Source organism: Schistocerca gregaria, chromosome 1, assembly GCF_023897955.1.
Source record: "Schistocerca gregaria isolate iqSchGreg1 chromosome 1, iqSchGreg1.2, whole genome shotgun sequence".
Classification (NCBI taxonomy): Eukaryota; Metazoa; Arthropoda; class Insecta; order Orthoptera; family Acrididae; genus Schistocerca; species Schistocerca gregaria.
In genome coordinates, this window is record NC_064920.1 from 300,202,979 (window position 1) to 300,227,520 (window position 24,542).

Sequence of the window (24,542 nt, forward strand, 5' to 3'; positions counted from 1 at the left end):
TATCTGGTTTAATATGGCGAGACGTAAGGATATTTACTTACAAACAGTCATTCACCGGGCATAATAATACAGTGTTACTGCGACGCGGAAGAAATTAAACTGGCAGGTTCTTGTCAATAGACGTAAACTATCCAGAAAAATTCTAGTAACAAAGTTCTAAGAACCGGATTTAAATAATGACTCTATGAACGTGCCACAACCCCATACGTCTTGCTCACATAGGTGGTTTGCGGAATATGGAAGTAGATGTAGATGTACATATTCCAAATTACAAGACAGGAAGTCCTGTTTTATATTCAAGATGCAAGCAAAATATTATTTAACATTTCAAATTCATTTAAGGATGTTATCGAAGAATGACGAAAACTTGCAGCTTATAGAATGCGAGCTCGCTCTAAGTACACAGGGCAAAATATTTGTCACCTCGAGGAAACATCATGCGAATGCAGTGTAACACTGCACTAGCCTTGGTAATGGTATAAATTGGGTAAGAAGAGTCAAAAAGTATACACATGCAGTACCCACCTCAAACCACTCATTGGTGATTAGATCCTGCAAAACTATCATTTCGCTGGGATGATGCTTGCTGCGTTTCATCCGGTGTTCGAAAAAGTTCCAGTGGACCAATTGAATCTCCACAGAGAGTCTGAGTATTCTTCAAACAAAAAACGTATGCATGTAGCCCTGCAAACACGACTGTCATCACCTTGCAAGGCGGTAGTGTCCGCGACATGCTCATCATGAAGATTTAGAAGAAAGGGCAACAATTCGTCATCGAGTTCAAGTTTCCTAATTCAAACAGTCGGCAACCTTATTAACGGCATCCAAATCAGAGTTATAGGAAGAGCCCGAAAACATCCCAAAAAAGCTTCCGGACTGAATTACATCATCCACACTCTGTGGATTGAACACCGACTCACTACACCATCTGAAAAGAAGCAAATTCACGACCCATTGGACCATACTACAGGCCGCCATTCAGCTACTGTCCAGCTGTTCAGATTCTGTGCTGTTTGGCCCACTACAGACGTGCATGTGTATGTTCCTCTGGGAGCAATAGCTTTTGCGAGGCACACGACTCCAGGTATCCGTTTTATGCAGTTCCCATTGCAATTTTCTTAGGAGATTGCTTGAGGTACATCAGTATTCACTGATAAGAAACAATTTCTGTCAGGCGTAATACCGATTTTTATTGACAAGGGGTACACTGGACTCCGTCGTTAATGTCATTGTTCTTAAGCCGTGTTGTATCGCTGCGGATGGTACACCATTCCCTGCAGTCACATTGGAGAGTCCCCATCGATACACCAACAAATCGGACAATTTCTTCACGGTGTTATATGAACAATTCCAGAAATGATAGGTCAGGTCCTCTCAATCGCTCTTTCACATTCCCATACCGATCCTTCTTCTTGCGCTGATTCCATGGAACTGACTAAAACGTGTACATCACTTACTCCCTAGACGTAAGTTAGCGATGGAGCGTCATGTGACCACCTGGTGCCAGTTTGCACCATCTTCATGGCTTAAAAGCATCCTTTGTTCTCTTTTCAGAGGTGATTAATACGAAGGGCGTTCAATAAGTAATGCAACACCTATTCCTCTGGGCAGTTTCTATTAAAAATTGAGTTTGTTGTGACACATCTTGGGATATTCTTGCTTCAGACCCTACAGTTTTTTCAGGTTTTGAGACGTTCCGTTGCTATACGTAGCCTTCAGAATGGTATTTGAAACGGAAGTGCTTTGCAAACAGAGAGTTATCAATGAGTTTCTTTTGGCGAAAAACCAGAGCATGGCAGACATTCACACGTGCTTGCAGAAAGTCTACAGAGATCTGGCAGTGAACAATTGCACGGCGAGTCGTTGGTCGAAGCATCTGTCATCACTTCAACAAGGTCAGGCAAACCTGTCCGATCTCCCGCGTGACCGCCGGCCGCACACAGTTACGATTCCTGCAATGCTGGAACGTGCGGACACTCTCATTCGTGGTGATGGACAGACCGCAATCAGTTACCTCGTTGCTCATCTGGACGTCTCTGTTGTTAGTGCTGACTGACTCGCAACCAGTTTGGGTACTCAAAGGTGTGTGCCCGCAGGGTTCCTAGCCATCTAACAGAAGACCATAAAGAGCAACGAAAGACAATCAGCGCGGAATTGCTTGCGCTGATCGTAACAACCTTTTGTCGAACATCGTCAAGGGTGATAAAACGTGGGTTCATGACTTCGAACAGGAAACAAAACGACTATCGATGGAGTGCCGCCGCACAACCTCTCCTTCGAATACAAAGTACAGGGTCATACTACCAACCGGTAAAGGGATAGCGACGGTCTCCTGGGACTCTAAAGGTGTTATTCTGGTTGATGTCCTCCCTCATGGTCAAGCGATTATCTGTGTATTATGCAACACTCAGAAAATTGAAGAAGCGATTTCAGAGTGATCATCGCCACAAAAATGCAAATAAACTTCTCCTTTCCCATGACAGCTTGCTATGTTGTTGCTACGTTTCGGCAGTTCTGTGACGCTTTTGCATGCTGCGTATCGGCTATCGCAGCAACTGCCTGGTTCATGCACTCATGCTGACTGCTCTTCATCGGCGACAAATGGTGTAATTTGTGCGCCAATATCCAACAGGACGTCCACTGAATGATGACAGATGGTCTACTAAAATGACTCACGTTCTATGCCCCATTGGACAGATGGACGTTGGCGTGTACGGTTCTGCAAAAGTCGTTGGAAGGGTCGAGGCCAGAGTTGGAGTGTTAGGGTCTGGAAAATGTTTTCGTGGCATTCCCTTGGTGATCTCGTCATCCTGGGAGGTACAGTGGACCAAGACAAGTATGCATCTATACCTGGGGACCATCCCTACCTTTACATGCAGTTTGTTTTATTTTTATCTTTTTATTTTATATGTCATGCTCTGCAGGACCAAACTGAGAAGCAAGTCTCCATAGTCACGGAACGACTCAGTACAGAAAAGTAATAACAGATAAAATGAAACGTTTATGCACCCTATGCAGACGACAAGTCGTAAGTTTAAATAAACGTACCACGGGAATTCGCTAAATTTTTCAATTTTTTCAGGAGTACTCGACAGAGTAGTAGGTGCGAGCAGTTTGGAAATCGTTAGGGAATTCAGTATTCCGACATCCACAGTGTCAAGAGTGTTCCGAGACTATCAGATTCCATTTGCGTTAAAGCACTATGGCAGCAGACGACTGACGCGAGTACGTTTGCTAACAGCGCGATCTCTTCTACGGGGCCTCTCCTGGGCTCGTGGCCACACCGGCTGGACCCTACACGACTGGAAAACCGTGGCCTGGTCCGGTGACTCCGATGTCAGTTGGTAAGAGCTGATGTTACTGTTCGTGTGCCGCGCATACTCGACGAATCCGTGGATCCAAGTTGCCAACGAGGCACTATGCAAATAGGTAGTGGCTTCATAGTGGTGTGGGTTGTGTTTACATAGAATGGACTGTTTCGTCTGGTCCAACGGAACAGTCGTTGCCTGGAAATGGTTATGTTTGGCTACTTGGAGACCACTTTCAGCCATTCATAGATTTCATGTTCACAAACACCGATGGAATTTTTATGGATGACAATGCGGCATGTCACCAAAGCAAGGCTGTTCGCGATTGGAGTGAAGAACATTCTGGACAATTCGAGCGAGTGGTGTGACCACCCAGATCGCCCGACGTGATTCCCATAGAACATTTGTGGGACGTAATCGAGAGGTCAGCTCGTGAGCAAAATCCTGCGCTGGCAACTCTTTCGCAATTTTAGACGGCTATTGAGGTAGCTTGGCTCAATGTTTCTGCCGGGAACATTGGCGTATGACGTAAGATTTTTTTGTGTAGCTTTCCTGATTCGAAAAGGGTGGTTTTGGCTCAGTAAAGGGCGATTCGAACAATATGTAGTGTAAGTTCGCGATCTATAATCGACCCCTGTTCAGTAGTATCCGAATTCTGACATCCATCCACGCACTTTCAAGTCTAAACTGAAGAGTTCCCACGTCGCTCACTCCTTCTATTCTGGTATTACTCTTCTGTTATAGTTTCATATACTGACTCATGACCATGGAGACTTATTCCTCAATTTGGTCATACGGAACGTGATAAAAAAATACAATTAAAAAAAATGCATGTAACGGTGGAGATGGTACATATGCGTAGATACATACTTGTCTTGATAAATTGTGCTTCCCAGGATGACGAGATCAACCACGGAATACCACGAAAACATTTCCCAGACCGTAAAGCTCCTCACTCTGGCCTCTACCCTTCCAGTGATTGTTTCAGGGCCGTACTCGCCAACGGCCTTCTGCCCTGTGGAGAATAGAACGCGATTCATTTGAGAAGACCACTCAGTGGACGCCCAGTTGGGTATTGGCACGAAAATTCCTGCCTTCGTCGCCGATGAAGATCAGTCCAGTGCATGAACCAGACAGCCGTTGCGGAAGTCAACAAGAATTGACGTTCGCTAAAACTGTGGTTGAAAAGACGCTGTTGGTAGCTCATTGGTTCATATGGACGGTTAGCAGCTGAACAGTTGCACGTCTATTTGTCCGTACACAGCTCCGCAGCCGTTGTTCAGCCCCATCATCTACGGCCCATGGTGCATCGCAGTTGCCTCGGCGCCTGTTTTGAATAGCTCCATTTTGCCGTCCACGGTATCCTTCAACCACGACGGCATCCAAATGGTTTACATACTTAGCCGTTTTGTAAATGCTTTCATCGGTGGCCCACAGTACTTTCTGGTCATGCCTTTTTGGACGTCAGATAGATCTTTCCGTTTCCACATTACGACAATGATGACGTATCATTTATTTCATATATTGTTATAATGGTAAATGAAGCAGAATTTATTTTCTGAACAAGATCCTGGGAATGGGCTTTTCATTTCACCTTACTGTCTTTTTGAACAAAAAAATGGTTCAAATGGCTCTGAGCACTATTGGACTTAACATCAGACCACTAGAACTTAGAACTACGGAAACCAAACTAACCTAAGAACATCAGACACATCCATGCCCGATGCAGGATTCGAACCTGCGACCGTAGCAGTCGCACGGTTCTGGACTGAAGAGCCTAGAACCACTCGGCCATCGCGGCCGGCTCTTTTTTAACACCAAGGAATTTCAACTGTTTAGTCTAACTAATTCTATGCCCATTCTACGTAGTGAGAATGTCAGTTTGTTTAGTTGTATTTTAGAAACTGTAGAGTCTTACGGTGAATTGGCATAAATTTAGTTTCTAAAGGTCATGAACTTATGTCTTGAAATGAATTATTTGATACTGTGCCAGTACTGTGCATAACATCCTTCATTAGCAAACGGGAATGTTTTAGAATCAGCTGTAACACTAGAATACATATCAAATATATAAACAGGAAGCAGTGGCGACGCCAGCAACTACCCCTGGGGCACTCCATACCCCGCGACCCCCACCCGCCCCCTCCCCCCTTCTTAACTGTCCTCCACTGGGACAGCACAGAGCAGCTATCTTTAATATTGTGGAGAAAGACCTTCTCATCTCTACTCTCAAAGTTAGAGGTCAACCAGTTGTGAGCTACTTCCCTTATTCCATAATGAGCCAACTTCAGGAGTAATATTTTGTGATCAGCACAATCAAACGCTTCATTTAAATCAAGCCTAGCGTTCACAACTTTTTATTTAATCCGTCCAGAGCCTCGCACAGAAAAGAGAATATAGCTTTCCCATTGTTAAACCACATCTAAAATCAAATTGTACACTTGACAGCAAATTATGTGAATTGAAATGACAATTATCCTTGAATACACAGCCTTTTCAATAACTTCATCAAACATCGATGGCATAGAAACAGATCTAAAATTGTGTACACTCTGCCTTTCTCCTTTTTTATAAACTGGTTTCTCTGCTAAGAACCTTAATCGCTCAGAAAACTGATCATTCCGAAAGGAAGAGGAGCAGATTTGGCTATGTACTAGGCTAACATATGTAGAACTGTACTTAGTATTCTGCTAGATACTCCGCCATATCGATCAGAGTCCTTAGTCACTAGTGATTTAATTATTGTCTCAGTCTCTCCCTTGTCGGTATCATGGAGGAGTGTTTTGCATAAAAATCTCAGAAAGCTATTTTCTAAGAGAGTTAGTAGGACCTAAGTTTGTACGAGTATTTAGTTCGCCTTCTCTACTCAGAAAGTGATTATGAAATAGTGTTCTGTTTCTCCTCGGCCCGATGCGACAGGACAATGCGACACGTCACACAGCTCGCAGTGTACGTGCGTGGCTCAGAGAGCACCAGGATGAGGTTACTGTAGATGATTAAGAAAAACTGTGCTTTTCTATCCTTTTCGTCTTACGTATTTACGAGTTCTGTTTACATTTTTGACTTCCCAACGTTGTGCATCTTGGGATTGTTTTTTAATGTTAATCAAGTTATAAGGTTGCCGTACCTCGACTCTGCAAAGGTTTGGAAAAAAAAATTGTATGTTTACCGTACTCACCTGGCCACCAAACTCTCCGGATTGAAATCCAGTCGCGAATCTGTGGCACCACATCGATCGGGCGGCTTACGTCATGGATCTTCAGTCGAAATACGTAGCGCAGCTAACCACGGCAAAGGAGTTGGTATGATTCTACATCCCTGTCGACATCTTCTGGAGCCTCACGGACTATCTTCCTGCAAGCCTCGCAGAGTTCCGCGCGAAAGGTGGTTCTTTAGAATTCTGACTGCTGTTCACATTAATGTGACTGTACCGTGTAGATAAGGCACAATAACAGAATAACAGTTACGGAAAAGGTATTTGTTTTAGCCCGTAGTTGCAATTTTAATTTGTCTATTGGGTACCGTTTTCGGCATCAAGTACTATCATCAGGCCATCCCCTCATCAAAAAGAGTATACAGTTAAAATAATACCTTACGAAGTATTTATGAACTTCTTTTCTATGTTACGAAACGCATGTTAGTGCAGCAATGAAACATACGGAGCCCCTTACCCCTGCTGCGCAGCAGTTATCAAACTCACTTCTCAAGTAGGTAGCTAATATATTAGAAGCAGGGGTCAATCTTGTGGTGTAAATATGTGAACCTTGCTGCCAGAAGCGATGAGACTAACTCCACCCCTCCCCCTACCCCGCCCCCCATGCACAGAGCTTCATTTTGTTCTTAAAAAACAGTCACAATCTTAAAGGCAACTAAAAGTAAAAATAATACAAAAATGTGAGATGCAAGAAACTAAAGAATATGTAAGTAGGCTGTTTAGGTTTTTTTATTGGTAACACCGCCGCCACGTAGCGCTCTGTATGAAAATCACTGGCTGTGCCGTGTGCAGTCTGTGTTTAGTTTGCATTGTTGTCTGCCATTGTAGCGTTGGGCAGCTGGATGTTAACAGCGCGTAGCGCTGCGCAGTTGTATGTGAGCCGCCAGCAGTGGTGGACGTGGGGAGAGAAATGGCGGGGTTTTGAAATTTGTAAGAATTGGTGTCATGAACTGCTATATATATTATGACTAGTGAGGTAAATACATTGTTTGTTCTCTATTAAAATCTTTCATTTGCTAACTATGCCTATCAGTAGTTAGTGACTTCCGTAGTTTGAATCTTTTAGTTAGCTGGCAGTAGTGGCACTCGCTGTATTGCAGTAGTTCGAGTAACGAACATTTTTGTGAGGTAAGTGATTTGTGAAACATATAGATTAATGTTAGTCAGGGCCATTCTTTCGTAGGGATTTTTGGAAGTCAGATTGCGTTGCGCTAAAGATATTGTGTGTCATTTTAAGCACATTCGTGTATAATTGTTCAAAGAGGACGTTTCACATAGACCAGTTGTGTATAATTTTTCTAAGGGGACGTTTCAAATAAAACTAAAAATAAAACGATTAAAATTGTGTGATATGTTTACATGTTCTCTTTTTGAGAAAAGCGTTTCTTGCTTGTGCCCGTCTGCAGTGTGCATCGTCTTTCATTCTGACATCTACGGTTTTTTTCCTATCCAAATAGTAAAACTCAACTCATACTTTGTTTCCTAATCCAGTTGCCTCAGCAACATCTATTTTTCCTGGACTACACTCCATTTACACATCTTTTGCTATAAGATATCACGTAGTGTGTAGGTAAAGGACGTGTGTTTAGTATGTATTGCCACCCTACCACCTGGAGCAGTGTGTGAGGAGAGTGTGTGTGTGTTGCAGATGGAGGCACTGGTGCGGGAGATGCAGGACGCTGAGACCGGGGTGCCCGTGCGCAGCCAGAAACTCTTCCTCACTTCCATCCCCTCTGCTTTCATGGGTAAGTCGCGCCTCGCAACATGCTAAGTGCGCGTACGAGGGCACCGTCGCAGGCACATCTGTAACGGCGAATAAGTGACCTAAGCGACGCGTGTCATTACCTTAGCTTACAGGCACTAACTGCTTGGAGTTATCAGCTGAGGAGCCTTTATAACCGATGATGCTGTAATCGGACGTCCAGGTTTCTTTGTTATAAGAATTCGTCGAAAGAAATTTCCTTAAGGAATTTTCTTCTGGTGCTTTTGTAATGTTCTATCATCTATCTGCGACCCTAACAAAAACTATCAAAAGATATACAGGCGATACATAGAAGATAAGTGTAAAATGAACAGTCACGCATGAGAGATTTTTTTCTAGTAACTACTTACCTGCATGCCTTACCTGAAGAAGAGCCTCAATTGGTTCCAAGATATTGAACAGGAATAAAGACTTATTTTATAAGTGACTTTATCTACATTACATTTAATATATAATCACGGTGTTCTACGGTAATGGATAAGATCTGAATCTACATCCATAAGCTTTTCAGCAACTTTGCCGATTCATTTCTGCAAAATACTTCATCACTTCGGATAAACGGCGGGAATGCTAAATAGATACCTTCAAGCACAAAGTTTCTGAAATGAACAGGAATGCATGTACACTAACGTCTAATTTCTCTGTAACTTTACAGCTTTAAATATATGAGATGTGTTCAAACTACACGGGAATTTATTCGCTTACAGCATTGTTGTTGTTGTTGTTGTTGTTGTTGTGGTCTTCAGTCCTAAGACTGGTTTGATGCAGCTCTCCATGCTACTCTATCCTGTGCAACCTTCTTCCTCTCCCAGTACCTACTGCAGCCTACATCTCCTGAATCTGCGTAGTGTATTCATCTCTTGGTCTCCCTCTACGAGTTTTACACTCCACTCTGCCCTCCAATACTAAATTGGTAATCCCTCGATGTCTCAGAACATGTCCTACCAACCGATCCCTTCTTCTAGTCAAGTTGTGCCACAAGCTCCTCTTCTCCCCAATTCTATTCAATACATCCTCATTAGTTTTGCGATCTAGCCATCTAATCTTCAGCATTCTTCTGTAGCACCACATTTCGAAAGCTTCTATTCTCTTCTTGTCTAAATTATTTATCGCCCACGTTTCATTTCCATACATGGTTACGCTCCATACAAATACTTTCAGAAACGACTTCCTGACATTTAAATCTATACTCGATGTTAACAAATTTTTCTTGTTCAGAAACGCTTTCCTTGCCATTGCCAGTCTACATTGTATATCCTCTCTACTTCGACCATCATCAGTTATTTTGCTCCCCAAATAGCAAAACTCCTTTACTACTTTCAGTGTCTCATTTGCTAATCTAATTGCCTCAGCATCACCCAACTTAATTCGACTACATTCCATTATCCTCGTTTTGCTTTTGCTGGTGTTCATCTTGTACCCTCCTTTCAAGACACTGTCCATTCCGTTCAACTGCTCTTCCAAGTCCTTTGCCGTTTCTGACAAAATTACAATGTTATCGGCGAACCTCAAAGTTTTTATTCCTTCTCTATGGATTTTAATACCTACTCCAAACTTTTCTTTTGTTTCCTATACTGCTTGCTCAATATACAGATTGAATAACATCGGGGAGAGGCTACAACCCTGTCTCACTCCCTTCCCAACCACTGCTTCCCTTTCATGCCCCTCGACTCTTATAACTGCCATCTAGTTTCTGTACAAATTGTAAATAGCATTTCGCCCCCTGTATTTTATCCCTGCCACCTTCATTGTTTGAAAGAGAGTATTCCAGTCAACATTGTCAAAAGCTTTCTCTAAGTTTACAAATAGTAACGTAGGTTTGCCTTTCCTTAATCTAGCTTCTAAGATAAATCGTAGGGTCAGTATTGCCTCACATGTTCCAACATTTCTACGGAATCCAAACTGATCTTCCCCGAGGTCGGCTTCTGTCAGTTTTTCCGTCCGTCTGTAAAGAATTCGCATTAGTATTTTGCAGCTGTGACTTATTAAACTGATAGTTCGGTAATTTTCGCATCTGTCAACACCTGTATTCTTTGGGATTGGAATTATTATATTCTCCTTGAAGTCTGAGGGTATTTCGCCTGTGTCATACATCTTGCTCACAAGATGGTAGAGTTTTGTCAGGACTGGCTCTCCCAAGGCTGCCAGTAATTCTAATGCAATGTTGTCTACTCCGGGGCCTTGTTTTGACTCAGGTCCTTCAGTGCTCTGTCAAACTCTTCACGCAGTATCATTTCCCCCATTTCATCTTCATCTACATCCTCTTCCATTTCCATAATATTGTCCTCAAGTACATCGCCCTTGAATAGGCCCTCTATATACTCCTTCCACCTTTCTGCTTTCCCTTCTTTGCTTAGAACTGGGTTTCCGTCAAAGCTCTTGATATTCATGCAAGTGGTTCTCCTATGTTCAAAGGTCTCTTTAATTTCCTGTAGGCAGTATCTATCTTGCCCCTACTGAGATGAGCCTCTACATCCTTACATTTGTCGTCTAGCCATCCCTGCTTAGCCATTTTTCACTTCCTGTCGATATCATTTTTGAGACGTTTGTATTCCTTTTTGCCTGCTTCATTTACTGAATTTTTATATTTTCTACTTTCATCAATTAAACTCATATTTCTTCTGTTACCCAATGGTTTCTACTAGCCCTCGTCTTTTTACCTATTTGATCCTCTGCTGCCTTGATTATTTCATTCCTCAAAGCTACCCATTCTTCTTCTACTGTATTTCTTTCCCCCATTCCTGTCAATTGTTCCCTTATGCTCTCCCTGAAACTCTGTCCAGCTCTGGTTCTTTTAGTTTATCTAGGTCCCATCTCCTTAAATTCCCACCTTTTTGCAGTTTCTTCGATTTTAATCTACAGTTCATAACCAATAGATTGTGGTCAGAGTCCACATCCGTCCCTGGAAATGTATTACAATTTAAAACCTGGTTCCTAAAGCTCTGTCTTACCATAATCTATTTGATACCTTTTAGTATCTCCAGGGTTCTTCCATGTATACAACCTTCTTTCATGACTCTTAAACCAAGTGTTAGCTATCATCAAGTTATGTTCTGTGCAAAATTCTGCCAGGCGGCTTCCTCTTTCATTTCTTAGCCCCAATCCATATTCACCTACTATGTTTCCTTCTTTGCCTTTTCCTACTCTCGCATTCCGGTCATCCATGACTATTAAATTTTCGTCTCCCTTCACTACCTGAATAATTTCTTTTATCTCATCCTAAATTTGATCAATTTCTTCGTCGTCTGCAGAGCTAGTTGGCATATAAACTTGTACTACTGTAGTAGGCGTGGGCTTCGTGTCTATTTTGGCCACAATAATGCGTTCACTATGCTGTTTGTAGTAGCTTACCCGTAGTGCTATTTTTTAATTCATTAATAAACCTACTCCTGCATTACACCTATTTGATTTTGTACTTATAACCCTGTATTCACCTGACCAAAAGTCTTGTACCTCCTGCCTCCGAACTTCACTAATTCCCACTATATCTAACTTTAACCTATCCATTTCCCTTTTTAAATTTTCCAACATACCTGCCTGATTAAGGGATCTGACATTCCACGCTCCGATCCGTAGAACGCCACTTTTCTCTGTCCTGATATCAAAGTCCTCTTGAGTAGTCCCCGCCCGGAGATCCGAATGGGGGACTATTATACCTCCGGAATATTTTACCCAAGAGGACGCCATCATCATTTAATCATACAGTATAGCTGCATGTTACCCTGTTTTAAAAAAGTCAGCATTAACTATTATACTTCTACGCCATAGATTTTTACAAACCCAAAACGCTTCCGGAATTCCATCTTTGGGGTAGCTTCTAGCCCTGTCCACGTTTCCTTTTTATCTCATCAATGATTGTAAAACGACTGGCCTCTAAGGTCTTCCCTATTTTTAGGAATCGAAAAAAGGCCCATGAAGCATCGTGACAGTACAATTTTTTGCAGTAAATTCACGAGATGTCCATTATTTTGGTGCAGAGGGTATGACTTGTTTCAGCACTGACTGACACCTTTCCTAAAAATTATTTTTTGCTTGTGATCCTGCAAAGGAACATCGAGTTGATACTTTGACTGAGGACCTCAGTCTAGCAGCACACATGCGTCAGTAATACAACTTGTTAATTTGCAGCTGCTTCAGCCACCTGGGCTTCCACGTCGCCTCCACAACCTGCTCGCACCACCCTAGCTCACAGCCGCCCTAGCCTGCATCAGGGGACCTTAAATAAAATATTTCTTTGGTACATTTGGCTTCAATCCTGAGATTATCAGGTATCTAAGAGCCTAGCTTACATAGCAGTAATAATCCTGCTCAAACAACGTGTGGCAATACCACCAGGTGACGTCTCACCACCCGCTGATGCTGTGAGAGGTGCACATCCTGTCATTTACAAGCCACAAATCAAGAGAGAACATACACTCCAGAAACACATATAAACAGACGTTTCTATAAGCAGCTGTTTCGTTTTACAAGTGATTTCTGTGGCAGCTCTCTAAGTCTATAAGGTTGTCGTTACCTAGCTCGTCTTAATCGCCAGTTACGTCTTGGGAAGTACCTCTGCACTCTGGCTTCCTTCTTCAAACCAATAAGCCTCACTAACGACCTTCGTCCTTTTGGTGACTACCAATAATGATAGTTTGAAAGAGAGTGCATCAAAATTAGCATGGCTCAATATTACTCTTGTACAGAGGGACTATCAGTAACGGTAGTCGGAGAGACATTGTATTAAAGTTAGCACTGCCAAAAATTACTCTTCGGACTACCCACGAAAGCCTGCCTCTTTGTAACACACCGCATGTAAGATGAAACCATGCGGTCCCGCTGTGTACATTCGGAACGGGCTATGCGAAGCCAGATAAAGCAGCGTATCATTATCCGTGAGAGACTTTTGCGTGCTTTAGAAACTTCTGCGCCCTACAACTTTGCTAACAAGTCATAGAAATTCGCGTAACAATCTACAGTTTGTTTGAAAGGAAACATTTCTTTTCTCCTCCACCTTTCCACTTTCTAACGAACTCGCTTTGGGGATTTTTCTTTATATCTTTTCGTCCATACCCAAAGTCAAATTATCCAAATGAGATTCACATATACAAATTGAAATGAAGTTGTATAGCTTGTTTCATACCGTATTTTCCCATTTATACCGCGTATGTAGTTTATTTGTTATAATAATTCGAAAGCTTGTTCATCACTGCAGAACAGGTTTTGAGTATGAGTTAATAAATTTGCCGCTCTCTATACTGATGACTCCTATTCTCACTATAATATTATCCTGTTAATGAATACTTTGTAGATATGATAAAAGCAGTAATCACTAACTTTCTTTTCCTCAATGAGAATGGAACTACTTATGACAACATTTTATATGCAATAGGTTTCACAGAGATCACTACATCTCTGGATGATAACATTCTGCTTCACTGGCTAGCGCTGAATAAATTCTGAATGCTTTACTGCTACGTGACCGAAACTGTATAGCAATTAAAGAAAAATAAGGGATATTCTAATCTCTCATATAACAGCATTTTATAACGTTTTAATCAATACAGGGTTATGAGATTTCTTTAATAGATGTGTTTCGCTCCGTTGGCACAGAGAATAGCCAGTAGTAGCTTTACACCTCTTCATCTTCATGTTACGGTATTTTCTTTCAGACCGAATAATTTCAATCACATATCGAATCATCTATCCTGTAGTATCAGAAAAGGCTTTAAAGGGGCGTAAGTAATCGATATGTAACTATCTAAAACGCACTTTAAAAAAATCGGAATGAATTTATCTTCGAAATGTGCAGTTACGAATTTAATCCATGCAATAAGACGAAATGTATTCATTTGGAAACGATAACATGTAGATGTCACGACTCGTAGGTACCACACAGTCGTGCGTTCAGTAATCCGACACACAATACTTCCACCATCTATGTTAAAGATTAATCTTACGGAAATTAGTGATTGGACGGGGTTGGAGTGGGCGTGAAAGGTGGTGAGGTGGGGAGGGGAAGGGTGGGGGGGGGGGGGGGGGGGAGAGAGATGAAGAGGGGACACTTGTGGCTCCCTTTTAGGATGTAGAGTGTCATTAACTAAGTAATTAGTTGTTCCTTGTGACATGACGTTTCGAAATTGACCATTTCATTTATGTTAAAACTAACAGTTTTAGAGTTTTGGCACCCTCTTAGAATATTTAGTGCGGACGTTCATACAAGTTGACATGTGTTTTTATTTACTCATAGATTTTGAACCATAAATGATTTTAGGATCGGCTTCATCTAATCACAATTACTCGAATCACATATCAAATACCAAGACCATGACAAATTTGTCTTGTTTGTTGTATGAGTATGAAAATTCAGTTGAAAAATTCTCCTTTGATATTTTAATAACAACTAAACAGCTAAACATGACGTGGTATTTCTATAGACACATTATTAATTCTTCTTTTATGAATACTTTAATATTCTTGTCGATGTAAAGTAAATACCCGTTAAAAGACACACAACAAATCTGAAAAATATAGTATATGTTGATTTCGCGCAACAGCCTATACAACAAAACATTCCTCAACAAAAGTGATAAATTTTTGGTTCACATTGTTTAAATTATTGGGCATATGTAAGGATACTGGCACGTATTATGTTGCTGTGGGAATAAAACCCCACTCGTACATCCTTATACATGTTTTTCCATGGTGTTGCCGAATGACTTCAGGCGAATACGCAGTGGTTCCTTAAAAAACACGGCGGTCAATTTCCAGTCCTAGTATTCTTTAATCCGAAATTCTGCTGCCTTTCCAATAACTCTGACGTCGATGGGATAGGTTTGTACAAGAGAACCTTTATTTTCTGAACTATGAATTTAGAGACAGGCAAATAAAGATTATTCATTCAAAACCTAGTTAATTACGGAACGTGAAGATCTTACTGTATCCGAAACATCTTATGCTCTCTTGTACAAACCTATCTAACTGCACAGGGAACATCGCAACCCTCCTTAGCTTGCTTTTGTTGAGGTACTACGTAGGACATGAAGTTACTCTTTTATTTGAGCTTCAACGTTAATTTAAGCAAAACAATGCAAAAGAAGGAAAGTAAACATATCTACTTTCTTCTATATATACGTTTGAACTCCGAAGACCGCCGTACGTGTGGCAAACGTTACACACGGTGGTGCAGAATAGCTTTCCCCCAAATTATTCGAATCGACGATGAATTGAACAATCACTGGACGTATTTCCCTGTGCGCCAGAACTTATCCAACCAACACATAACCAGTAGTTGGAAGAAGTACTCCGTTTTTCAACCGTTATCGGGCAGCTGTTCCTTAAATTTCAGGAGTAATGACAATCACAATGAAGAATATCGTTTTCGTAGCGCCGCCAATCAGAGATTGTTGAACAGCCTCTGTGACTAACACAACAGCTTTTATTTGGACCTATCCTTCTGTTAATTTATGTTTGTAAATGTTCAAAATCGATGAAAAGAAACACTTCAGAAGTGGTCGAACAACGATTTCGTAAGCAAATTTCTTTGTGAATATATTAGACTTACTTAAGATTGATATATTAGTAAATCGCTCCTTCACAATTTCCTACACCAACATCACTTTCCAGCAGTTTGAGTAGCTAAAATCTAGCATAAAAAGACGTCTTTCACTTGCCTACGTGAAAGGAACAATGTTTTACGAGTGATTTCTCACACTGTGAGCTACTAGTTTGTGTTTCTTTAACGAATATTAATATATCGGTTAGTTACCACAGACTTCAGATCCCCCTAGAAAGTAATTATTTAAAAAAAAACGTTTGTGACTTCAAAACCATCTCCAGTAGCATTTCATTTCGAGTTCTTTCTTCGTCGTTTTTAAATATATCAGTTACCGTACACAAAAATAAAATTTGACAAGAAACCCAAACTCTAGGGAAGCTATGCAGTCTAGCGATGTACTTGAGGAAACGAATGTTCACATGGCGATTAAGGATACACTCGCCTCTGATCGTGTTGATGAGCATCCTGATACCGCTCGAGTACTAATTCATACATTTTCGTAGGGTGATTAGTTGACAAGTTTGCTCCATAGCGAAATTAAATGTTAATTATGTATACCACATATTTCTGAAGAAGCGGCTCACAGCAATACCGAAGCATAGGTCAAGTTTAAATAAATAAACTTCCGGCAAGTGATTGGCTATTTACTTTATTAATTGAAGCTTACTCCCCGTTGCTCTTGAGAGTCATGTTCAAGATTCTAATATATCTGACACTGAAGATCATTTAACAAACCATGAAAACACTTATTTTGCAAAATCTTAAAAGTGATAACGTAACATCATAACTACGTAGTCAGTCAGTACACGCTCCGAACCTCATTTAAAATATTTTTATGGAGTGCATTCAGTTTTTTGGCAGCCCTGTATCGCTTTAATTTGCATATTACGCTGTGCGCAACAATTACTTCGGTCACATTTCAACAACACCATATTACGTTATTCACACTCACTTTCCTTAGTTCTTGTATCAAAAATTTCACCAAACAAGTTCTACTGCCTTTCAGCTTTGACTTTATTTGCAAATAATTCACGCTTACTACAAAAATGTGAATTTTCGTCGATATACTACTTAATTTCAAACGCTTAATCAAAATTCTGTCCAAATATCAATCTAGGACGCCACCTTCCCACACCACATTCCCATTTATGCCTCAGCCCACTTGGTATTCACCCTACACTCGAACAACATTGCAGAGGTTTTCCACCTATATTGGAATAGCACGCTTGAGATTCTCGAGTCTTAAAAATGTTTGAGACTTGAAAAGGTCTCTGCAACCATATAGTTTCTTTCCATGCTGAGGTACTATTCCAGTACAGTTGGAGAGCCTCTAAAAAGTTGTTCGAGTCTAAGATGGATACCAAGAGAGAAGAAGCGTGAGTGGGAATTTGGACTGAGGAGGGAGGCGTGCTAGAGTAGTCCGTGCAGCTATGCAAATCCGGTGAAGCGTAGTGATTAGCGCGTCTGCCTTGCGAACTGGAGACACAAGTTCGGTACAAATTTTGATTCGTCACTTCCTAATGCATATATATACTTACCAAAAAAGTTTTGCTTCAGCTCGGTTCCGAGAGTTCCGGAAAAGTAGAGAAAATTGGAATAGAGATCAACATAAACATCATTTCCGCCCTTTTTATTGCTAATGAAATCCACACTCCGTATGTTGTACCACTATACAGCGAGTCCTTCAGAGGTGGTGGTACAGATTGCTGCATACTCCGGTACCTCCAATACCCACAAGCAGTTCCTCTTGCATTGAGCATGCCTGCATTCAAAAATCGTTCAAATGGCTCTGAGCATTATGGGACTTAACATTTGAGGTCATCAGTCCCCTAGAACTTAGAACTACTTAAACCTAACTAACCAGCCCATCAGTTCCAGTCATTCCATCAGGTAGGAGGTAAACTGCTTATGTTGTCTGTAGTTCAACCATGCCTAGACGGTCAAAACCGCAGTTCGATAGCGTACGCATTGTCACTTTGTGGAAGGAAATGCTCTCAAATGGTTCTGAGCGCTATGGGACTTAACAGCGGTGATCACCAGTCTCCTAGAACTTAGAACTACTTAAACCTAACTAATCTAAGGACATCACACATCCATGCCCGAGGGAGGATGCGAACCTGCGACCGTAGCGGTCACGCGGTTCCAGACTGAAGCGCCTAGAACCGCTCAGCCACATCGGCCGGCCAAGCATGCATTCATCGTGGCGTACTATCCAATAGTTCATCAAGGAACAGTTGGTCCAGATAGTTTCACACTTTAACGGCGATTCGGCGTAGATCCCTCAGAGTGATCGGTGGGTCACATCGTCCGTAAAGAGCCTTTTTCAATATATCCCAGGCATGTTCGGTAGTGTTCATGTCTAGAGAACATGCTAGCCACTCTAGCCGAGCTATGTCGTTATCCTGAAGGAAGTGATTCACAAGATGTGCACGAGGTGGGTGAGAATTGTCGTCCATGAAGACGAATGCCTCGCCAATATGCTGCAATGGTTGTACTATCGGTCGGAGGATGGCATTCACGTATCGTACAGCCATTTCGGCGCCTTCCATGACTACCAGCGGCGAACGTCAGCCCCACATAATGCCACCCCAAAACAGCAGGAAACCTCCACCTTGCTGCACTCGCTGGTCAGTGTGTCTAAAGCATTCAGCCTGACTGGGTTGACTCCAAACATGTCTCCGATGATTGTCTGGTTGAAGGCATACGCGACACTCATCAGCGAAGAGAAGGTGATGCCAATCCTGAGCTGTCCATTCGGCATGTTGTTAGGCCCATCTGTACGGCGATGCATGGTGTCGTGGTTGCAAAGATGGACCTCGCCGTGGGCGCCGGGAGTGAAGTTGCTCATCTTGCAACTTATTGCGCATAGTTTGAATCGTAACACGACGTCCTGTGGCTGCACGACAAGCATGATTCAACTTGGGGACGTTGATGTCAGGGTTCCTCCAAGCCATAATTCCTAGGTAGCGGTCATCCACTGCAGTAGTAGCCCTTGGGCGGCCTGAGCGAGGCATGTCATCGACAATTCCTGTCTCTCTGTATCTCCTCTATGTCCGTACAACATCGCTTTGGTCCACTCCGAGACGCCTGGACACTTTCCTTGTTGAGAGTCCTTTCTTGCACAAAGTAACAATGCGGACGCCATCGAACTGCGGTATTGACCGTCTAGGCATTGTTGAACTACAGACAACATAAGCCGTGCACCTCCTTCCTGGTGGAATGGCTGGAACTGATCGGCTGTTGGACCCCCTCCGTCTAATAGGTTCTGCTCATTCATAGTTTTACATCTTCGTCTGTGTCTGTGATACAATATCCCCAGTCAACGTCTATGTTCACGAGTTCTGGGAACCGGGGTGATGCAAAGCTTCTATTGATGTGTCTGCATAAAAAAATTAAATTATTCGTTACTTGCAACCCTGTGTCATAGCTACCAGTTCTTGTAAGTGATTACTACGTAAATAATAATGCGGTTAACATTCACAGAATTTTTTGTAGTGCTCTACAGAATACAATAATATTAAACAGGAAACACTTCTTAATGTCGTGCAAAATTAAATTCATTTGGCTTTCGGCTTCTTAGGCCCTCTTGAGGCTACAATTAACTGCCTATACTCTGCAAGCCGCCTTACGGTGTTTGGCAGAGGATGTTACTTGTGCCAATGTCATTCCCCCTTTCTCTGTTCCAGTAGCGTATGGTCCGAGAGAAACCCTTCAATTTTATCTTCACAATCTTTTCGCGGAATGTAGGTAGGAGGAAGCAGGAAGCAGTGTATTGATTGACTCTTCTAGAAAAGCACGATCACGGACGTTAACAGTAGACCATACCGTGATGCAAGTCTTTTTGCGGCGCCTGCCACTAGAATTGACGGAGCATATCCGTGACTCTTTCGCGCTTACTAACTGAACCTGTAACGATACGTGCTGCACTTCTTAGGGTGTTCTCTGTTTCCTCTGTCAGTCCTTTCTGGTACGGATCCTTGTGATGACTGGGTGTTGTGTGATGTCCTTAGGTTAGTTAGGTTTAAGTAGTTGTAAGTTCTAGGGGACTGATAACCATAGATGTTAAGTCCCATAGTGCTCAGAGCCATTTGAACCATTTGTTTGGTACGGATCCAAGACTGACTAGCAGTATTCAAGTAGTGATCGAATGAGTGTTTTATAAGCTACCTCCTTCATTGATAGAAGGATTCATTCAATGAACCTGACGTTTGCCTAACCGGCGGTTAATTTTATGTGCTCGTTCCACTTCAAATCACTCCATACGAATACTCATCGCATATTGTGAAAGTAACTGGTACCAGTTACTGATTAAACTGTAGTTGTGTAATTAGTCATTCAATCCGTTTACCGATTGAACATAAGACCAAAACGTCTTAGCATTTACTGTCAAATCGATAGGTACAATTTCACTTCCAGATTCGTTGAACGCTTCACGCATACCCTTCTTACGCTAAATTTGGATTCGTTAAGTTTCTGTTAATCTACAAGGTTTTGGCTAAGTTAAAATTTTCAATGCCGTTCTTTTTGCTTTCGTGGCAGGTTTCTAACACGGTTGTCAAGCAACAGTGGATTTTTTCCAACCCACATAATTTTTATAGGCACTTACCTGTCTAAAGTGTATTCTACCACGCTCTTGAACTTTGTCCGTCGATGCTAATCATTGTCAGTGCTGCAGAAGAGATTTTCACGTTGAAATTTCGGGTACTCTGAAATCTGTCTTTTTTTTCTAATCAGAAAGATCTTTATTTGTATTCCTATTTACAGCCGTTTTCAGTTATGCTGTAACTGATTCCCTGTTGTAAGCCGAGTCGAATCACCGACAGGTGTACGATGTTACACTATGTGATCCAAAGTATCCGGACACCTCCAAAATCATACTTTTTCATATTAGCTGCATTGTGCTGCCACCTACTGTCAGGTACTCCATATCAGCGATCTCAGTACTCATTAGACATCGTGAGAGAGCAGAATGGGGCGCTCTGCGGAACTCACGGTCTTCGAACGTGGTCAGATGATTGGGTGTTACTTGTGTCATACGTCTGTACGCAAGATTTCCACACTCCTGAACATCCCAAGGTCCACTATTTTCAATATGATAGTGAAGTGGAAGCGTGAAGGGACACATACAGCACAAAAGCGTACTGGGCGACTTCGTCTGTTGACTGACAGAGTCCGTAGACAGTTGAAAAGAGGGTCTAATGTGTAATAGGCAGTCATCTATCCAAACCATCACACAGGAGCTACAAATTGCATCAGGATCCATTGCAAGTACTATGACAGTTAGGCGAGATGTGCGAAAATTTGGATTTCATGGTCGAGTGGCTGCTCATAAGCCACACATCACGCCGGTAAATGCCAAACCACACCTCGCTTGGTGTAAGGACCGTAAACATTGGACGATTGAACAGCGAAAAAACGTGGTGTGGAGTGACGAATCAGGGTACACAATGTGGCGATCAGATAGCAGAGTGTGGGTATGGAGAATGCCCTGTAAACGTCATCTGCCAGCGTGTGTAGTGCCTACATTTCACAGCACAGGCCTACATTGATGTTTTAAGCACTTTCTTGCTTCCCACTGTGGAAGAGGAATTCGGGGATGGCGATTGCATCTTTCAACACGATCGAGCGCCTGTTCATAATGCACTGCTGTGGCGGAGTGGTTACACGACAATACCATTCCTGTAATGGACTGTCCTGACCTGAATCCTATAGAACACCTTTGGGATGTCCTACAACGCCGACTTCGTGCTGGGCCTCACCGACCGACATCGATACCTCTCCTCAATGCAGCACTCCGTGAAGAATGGGCTGCCATTCCCCAAGAAACCTTCCAGCACCTGGTTGAACGTATGCCTGCGAGAGTCATCAAAGCTAAGGGTGGGCCAACACCACGCTGAATGCCAACATTACCGATGGAGGGTGCGCCGGCCGCTGTGACCGAGCAGTTCCAGGAGGTTCAGTCTGGAACCGCGCAACCGCTACGGTCACAGGTTCGAATCCTGCCTCGGGTATGGATGTGTGTGGTGTCCTTAGGTTAGCTAGGTTTAAGTAGTTCTAAGTTGTAGGGGACTGATGACCTCAGATGTTAAGTCCCATAGTGGTCAGAGCCATTTAAACCATTTGATAGAGAGTGCCATGAACTTGTAAGTTATTTTCAACCAGGTGACCGGATACTTTTGATCACATAGTGTATCTTCAAGAGTCGGTTCTCTGATTAACTGCTTAAAATTAATGTTGCACATTTCTCATCAGTTGTTAAATGTGTCTACACGCTAAATTTTTAGTTGTCTTTTTTAGCTAAATTAACTATTTCCGTGTGACAAAACATATAACGCTATTCTATGTGAACACTCTACATGTCATCATCTTTGAATCTTTTGTACCTTCTGTATAAATAAAATCTGTGTAGCTCGCACGTCATTTTCATGTGCGTTTGCGGCATTCAGTTGTCACCTTAAGATGGCCTAACAATCCAAAAACCGATTCGTGACCAGATAAATATAATTTCGCAGAAGATAAAGAAATGTTTTCTATTTAATATTGACAATGCACTTGATAACAGCACGACTCGTACATTACTTTGACATTATTTTCTATGGTTAAAGCGCTTGTTTCTCTGTGGTGAAATATGTTTACTGCTGCAAACCATAACTGGGTCACAGCAAGTGTGGGCTATACAGCCAGCAAACGTAATATACGCATTTGTTCGCTTCCATCAATTACTGACGCTCGAGCGTCATAATTTGTTCAGCACAGCAAATTCGACTTTTCAAAGCTTTTCAGGCAAATTGCATTTTTCCTGTTTTCAGCTGTCAATGTACCACGTCAATAGCGAAAAAACAACCGCAAACCTCTGATGATCAACTGCTGCCCACATATGTGCTACACAAGTCATTTTGTCTTGACTTACAACGTAGTATTTTCGCTTGATTCATTGTTAGCCTTCGTGCCCTATTCGACAAGCGAGTGTTCTTTTGTATGCGAACTCCGACATTGATAATTAATAACAATATACTATGTTTTTAATGTAATGAGTTCAGCTTAATGTTTAAGAGTATGAATACCATACTCAGATTCTGTTTCCAATTATGTCTGCAATACTTCACATGCATATATCTGGTGCATGTCCCAGAAATTTGGTGGACACATGTCTTAACACGCATCGCTGAACAGAATCTCCATTGTTTCAGTATTGAGCCACTCCTAGCAAATATGTGATCTATAATAATACTTGGATTTCTATGTATTACAAGAACGCTTCAACTAATGTCTCTTTAACAATAAGTCTTCATTTGAAGCACACTAAATATTAAATGTGGCGAAATATGCTGAGAAGCCGAGTTTGTCCCAGTACTGAGTATAATTTTTACAATCTCCGCATCCATGGAAGAAATGTGGTTTGGAAGTACATTTGAGGTTTGTTATAGATCCTCAACTCCGCAACGACGTTTCTGAAATGTCTGCACCAGAATGTTATTTTTACCAGACCGAACAAAAACATTTTGTTAACAGAGGCTGAGACGTCATAATTTACACTAATTTTCATCTCGACAGCCGCCTGTGAAGTATGCAGTATTGTGGATATGCAGCTGTATCAAGTGACTTGCCGTACCTTCTGGATCTGGTAATTTTTTCCAGCCGTTTCACTGTCTACGTCAGCCTTAGTCAGTGTGGTGCCTACTGCCGCGTAGTGAGCGATCCAGATTTCTTGGTGGGCGATAGCTGCTACGGGTATTAAAAGTATTTTCATTAGATTTTCATAAAACGTTAACTAAGTATTTGGTAAGTAATTATTTTTATGTGCTTAGCTTGCTGTAACGCTGCTTAACAAAATTTATAAGATAAAGTTAATTTCCTACTTTTTAAATCACTATTATTGCGGAACTCGTGGGCGGTTAGAAAATTTTGTTGCTAGTGGAGACACAGAAGTGAGCGACAGGTAAAAACGATTGACTACCCCTAATCTAGATGTATTCGATGCTTTTTATTGTTGAATACTCTCAATAAATTAAATGATATTCTCTATTTCAGAAGGTTCTCATCTGCATTTCACCATGGTCCGCCCTATTATTTCGAAATGCAATATCACGGTGTCATTGTGCTGACGCACGAATTGGTCTCATATTGAAACGTATTAGGATTCATTCTTCTCCCTTTTGGTATAAAAAAAAAAATCTCCCCACCCGACTAACCTGGGTCCTCCACATTTCGACATACATGCTTACAATCTCCAGTAATCTAATACGAGCCGGCCGCGGTGGTCTAGCGGTTCAGGCGCTCAGTCCGGAATCGCGGGACTGCTACGGTCGCAGGTTCGAATCCTGCCTCGGGCATGGATGTGTGTGATGTCCTTAGGTTAGTTAGGTTTAAGTAGTTCTAAGTTCTAGGGGACTGATGACCACAGATGTTAAGTCCCATAGTGCTCAGAGCCATTTGAATCTAATACGTTGATAAATTTCCATTAGCCGCTATTACAAATTAAGAGTCTATGACATTAGTACAATTAAGGCTTTCACATGCAGTCTTGAGCTCAGTTCAACGTCCGAGGCTGTTCACTGACGTTTCTTTCTGATTTGCGTTTTAACAGAAGCAAGCATCTTGGCATTATCGCCACCAGTGTACTCGTCTTACAAATACGAGACGATTACACGTTGATAAGCTCCAATGAAGACTTTCACTTATCCGCGCTCTCCTCGGATGCTTTGCCTCCAAAGTTAAGTG

The 24,542-nt window shown here is 42.0% G+C and overlaps 1 protein-coding gene across 1 annotated transcript in view; it reads left to right on the forward strand.

Moving 5' to 3' along the window:
- LOC126341885 (regulator of G-protein signaling 11) overlaps nt 1-24,542 on the forward strand; it is a 1,532,239-nt gene that overhangs the window by 1,263,367 nt on the left and 244,330 nt on the right. Inside the window, exon 4 of the mRNA XM_050001809.1 lies at nt 8,171-8,267. Within this exon, the coding sequence (XP_049857766.1) occupies nt 8,171-8,267 (97 nt within the window). The remainder of the gene's footprint in view (nt 1-8,170; nt 8,268-24,542) is intronic.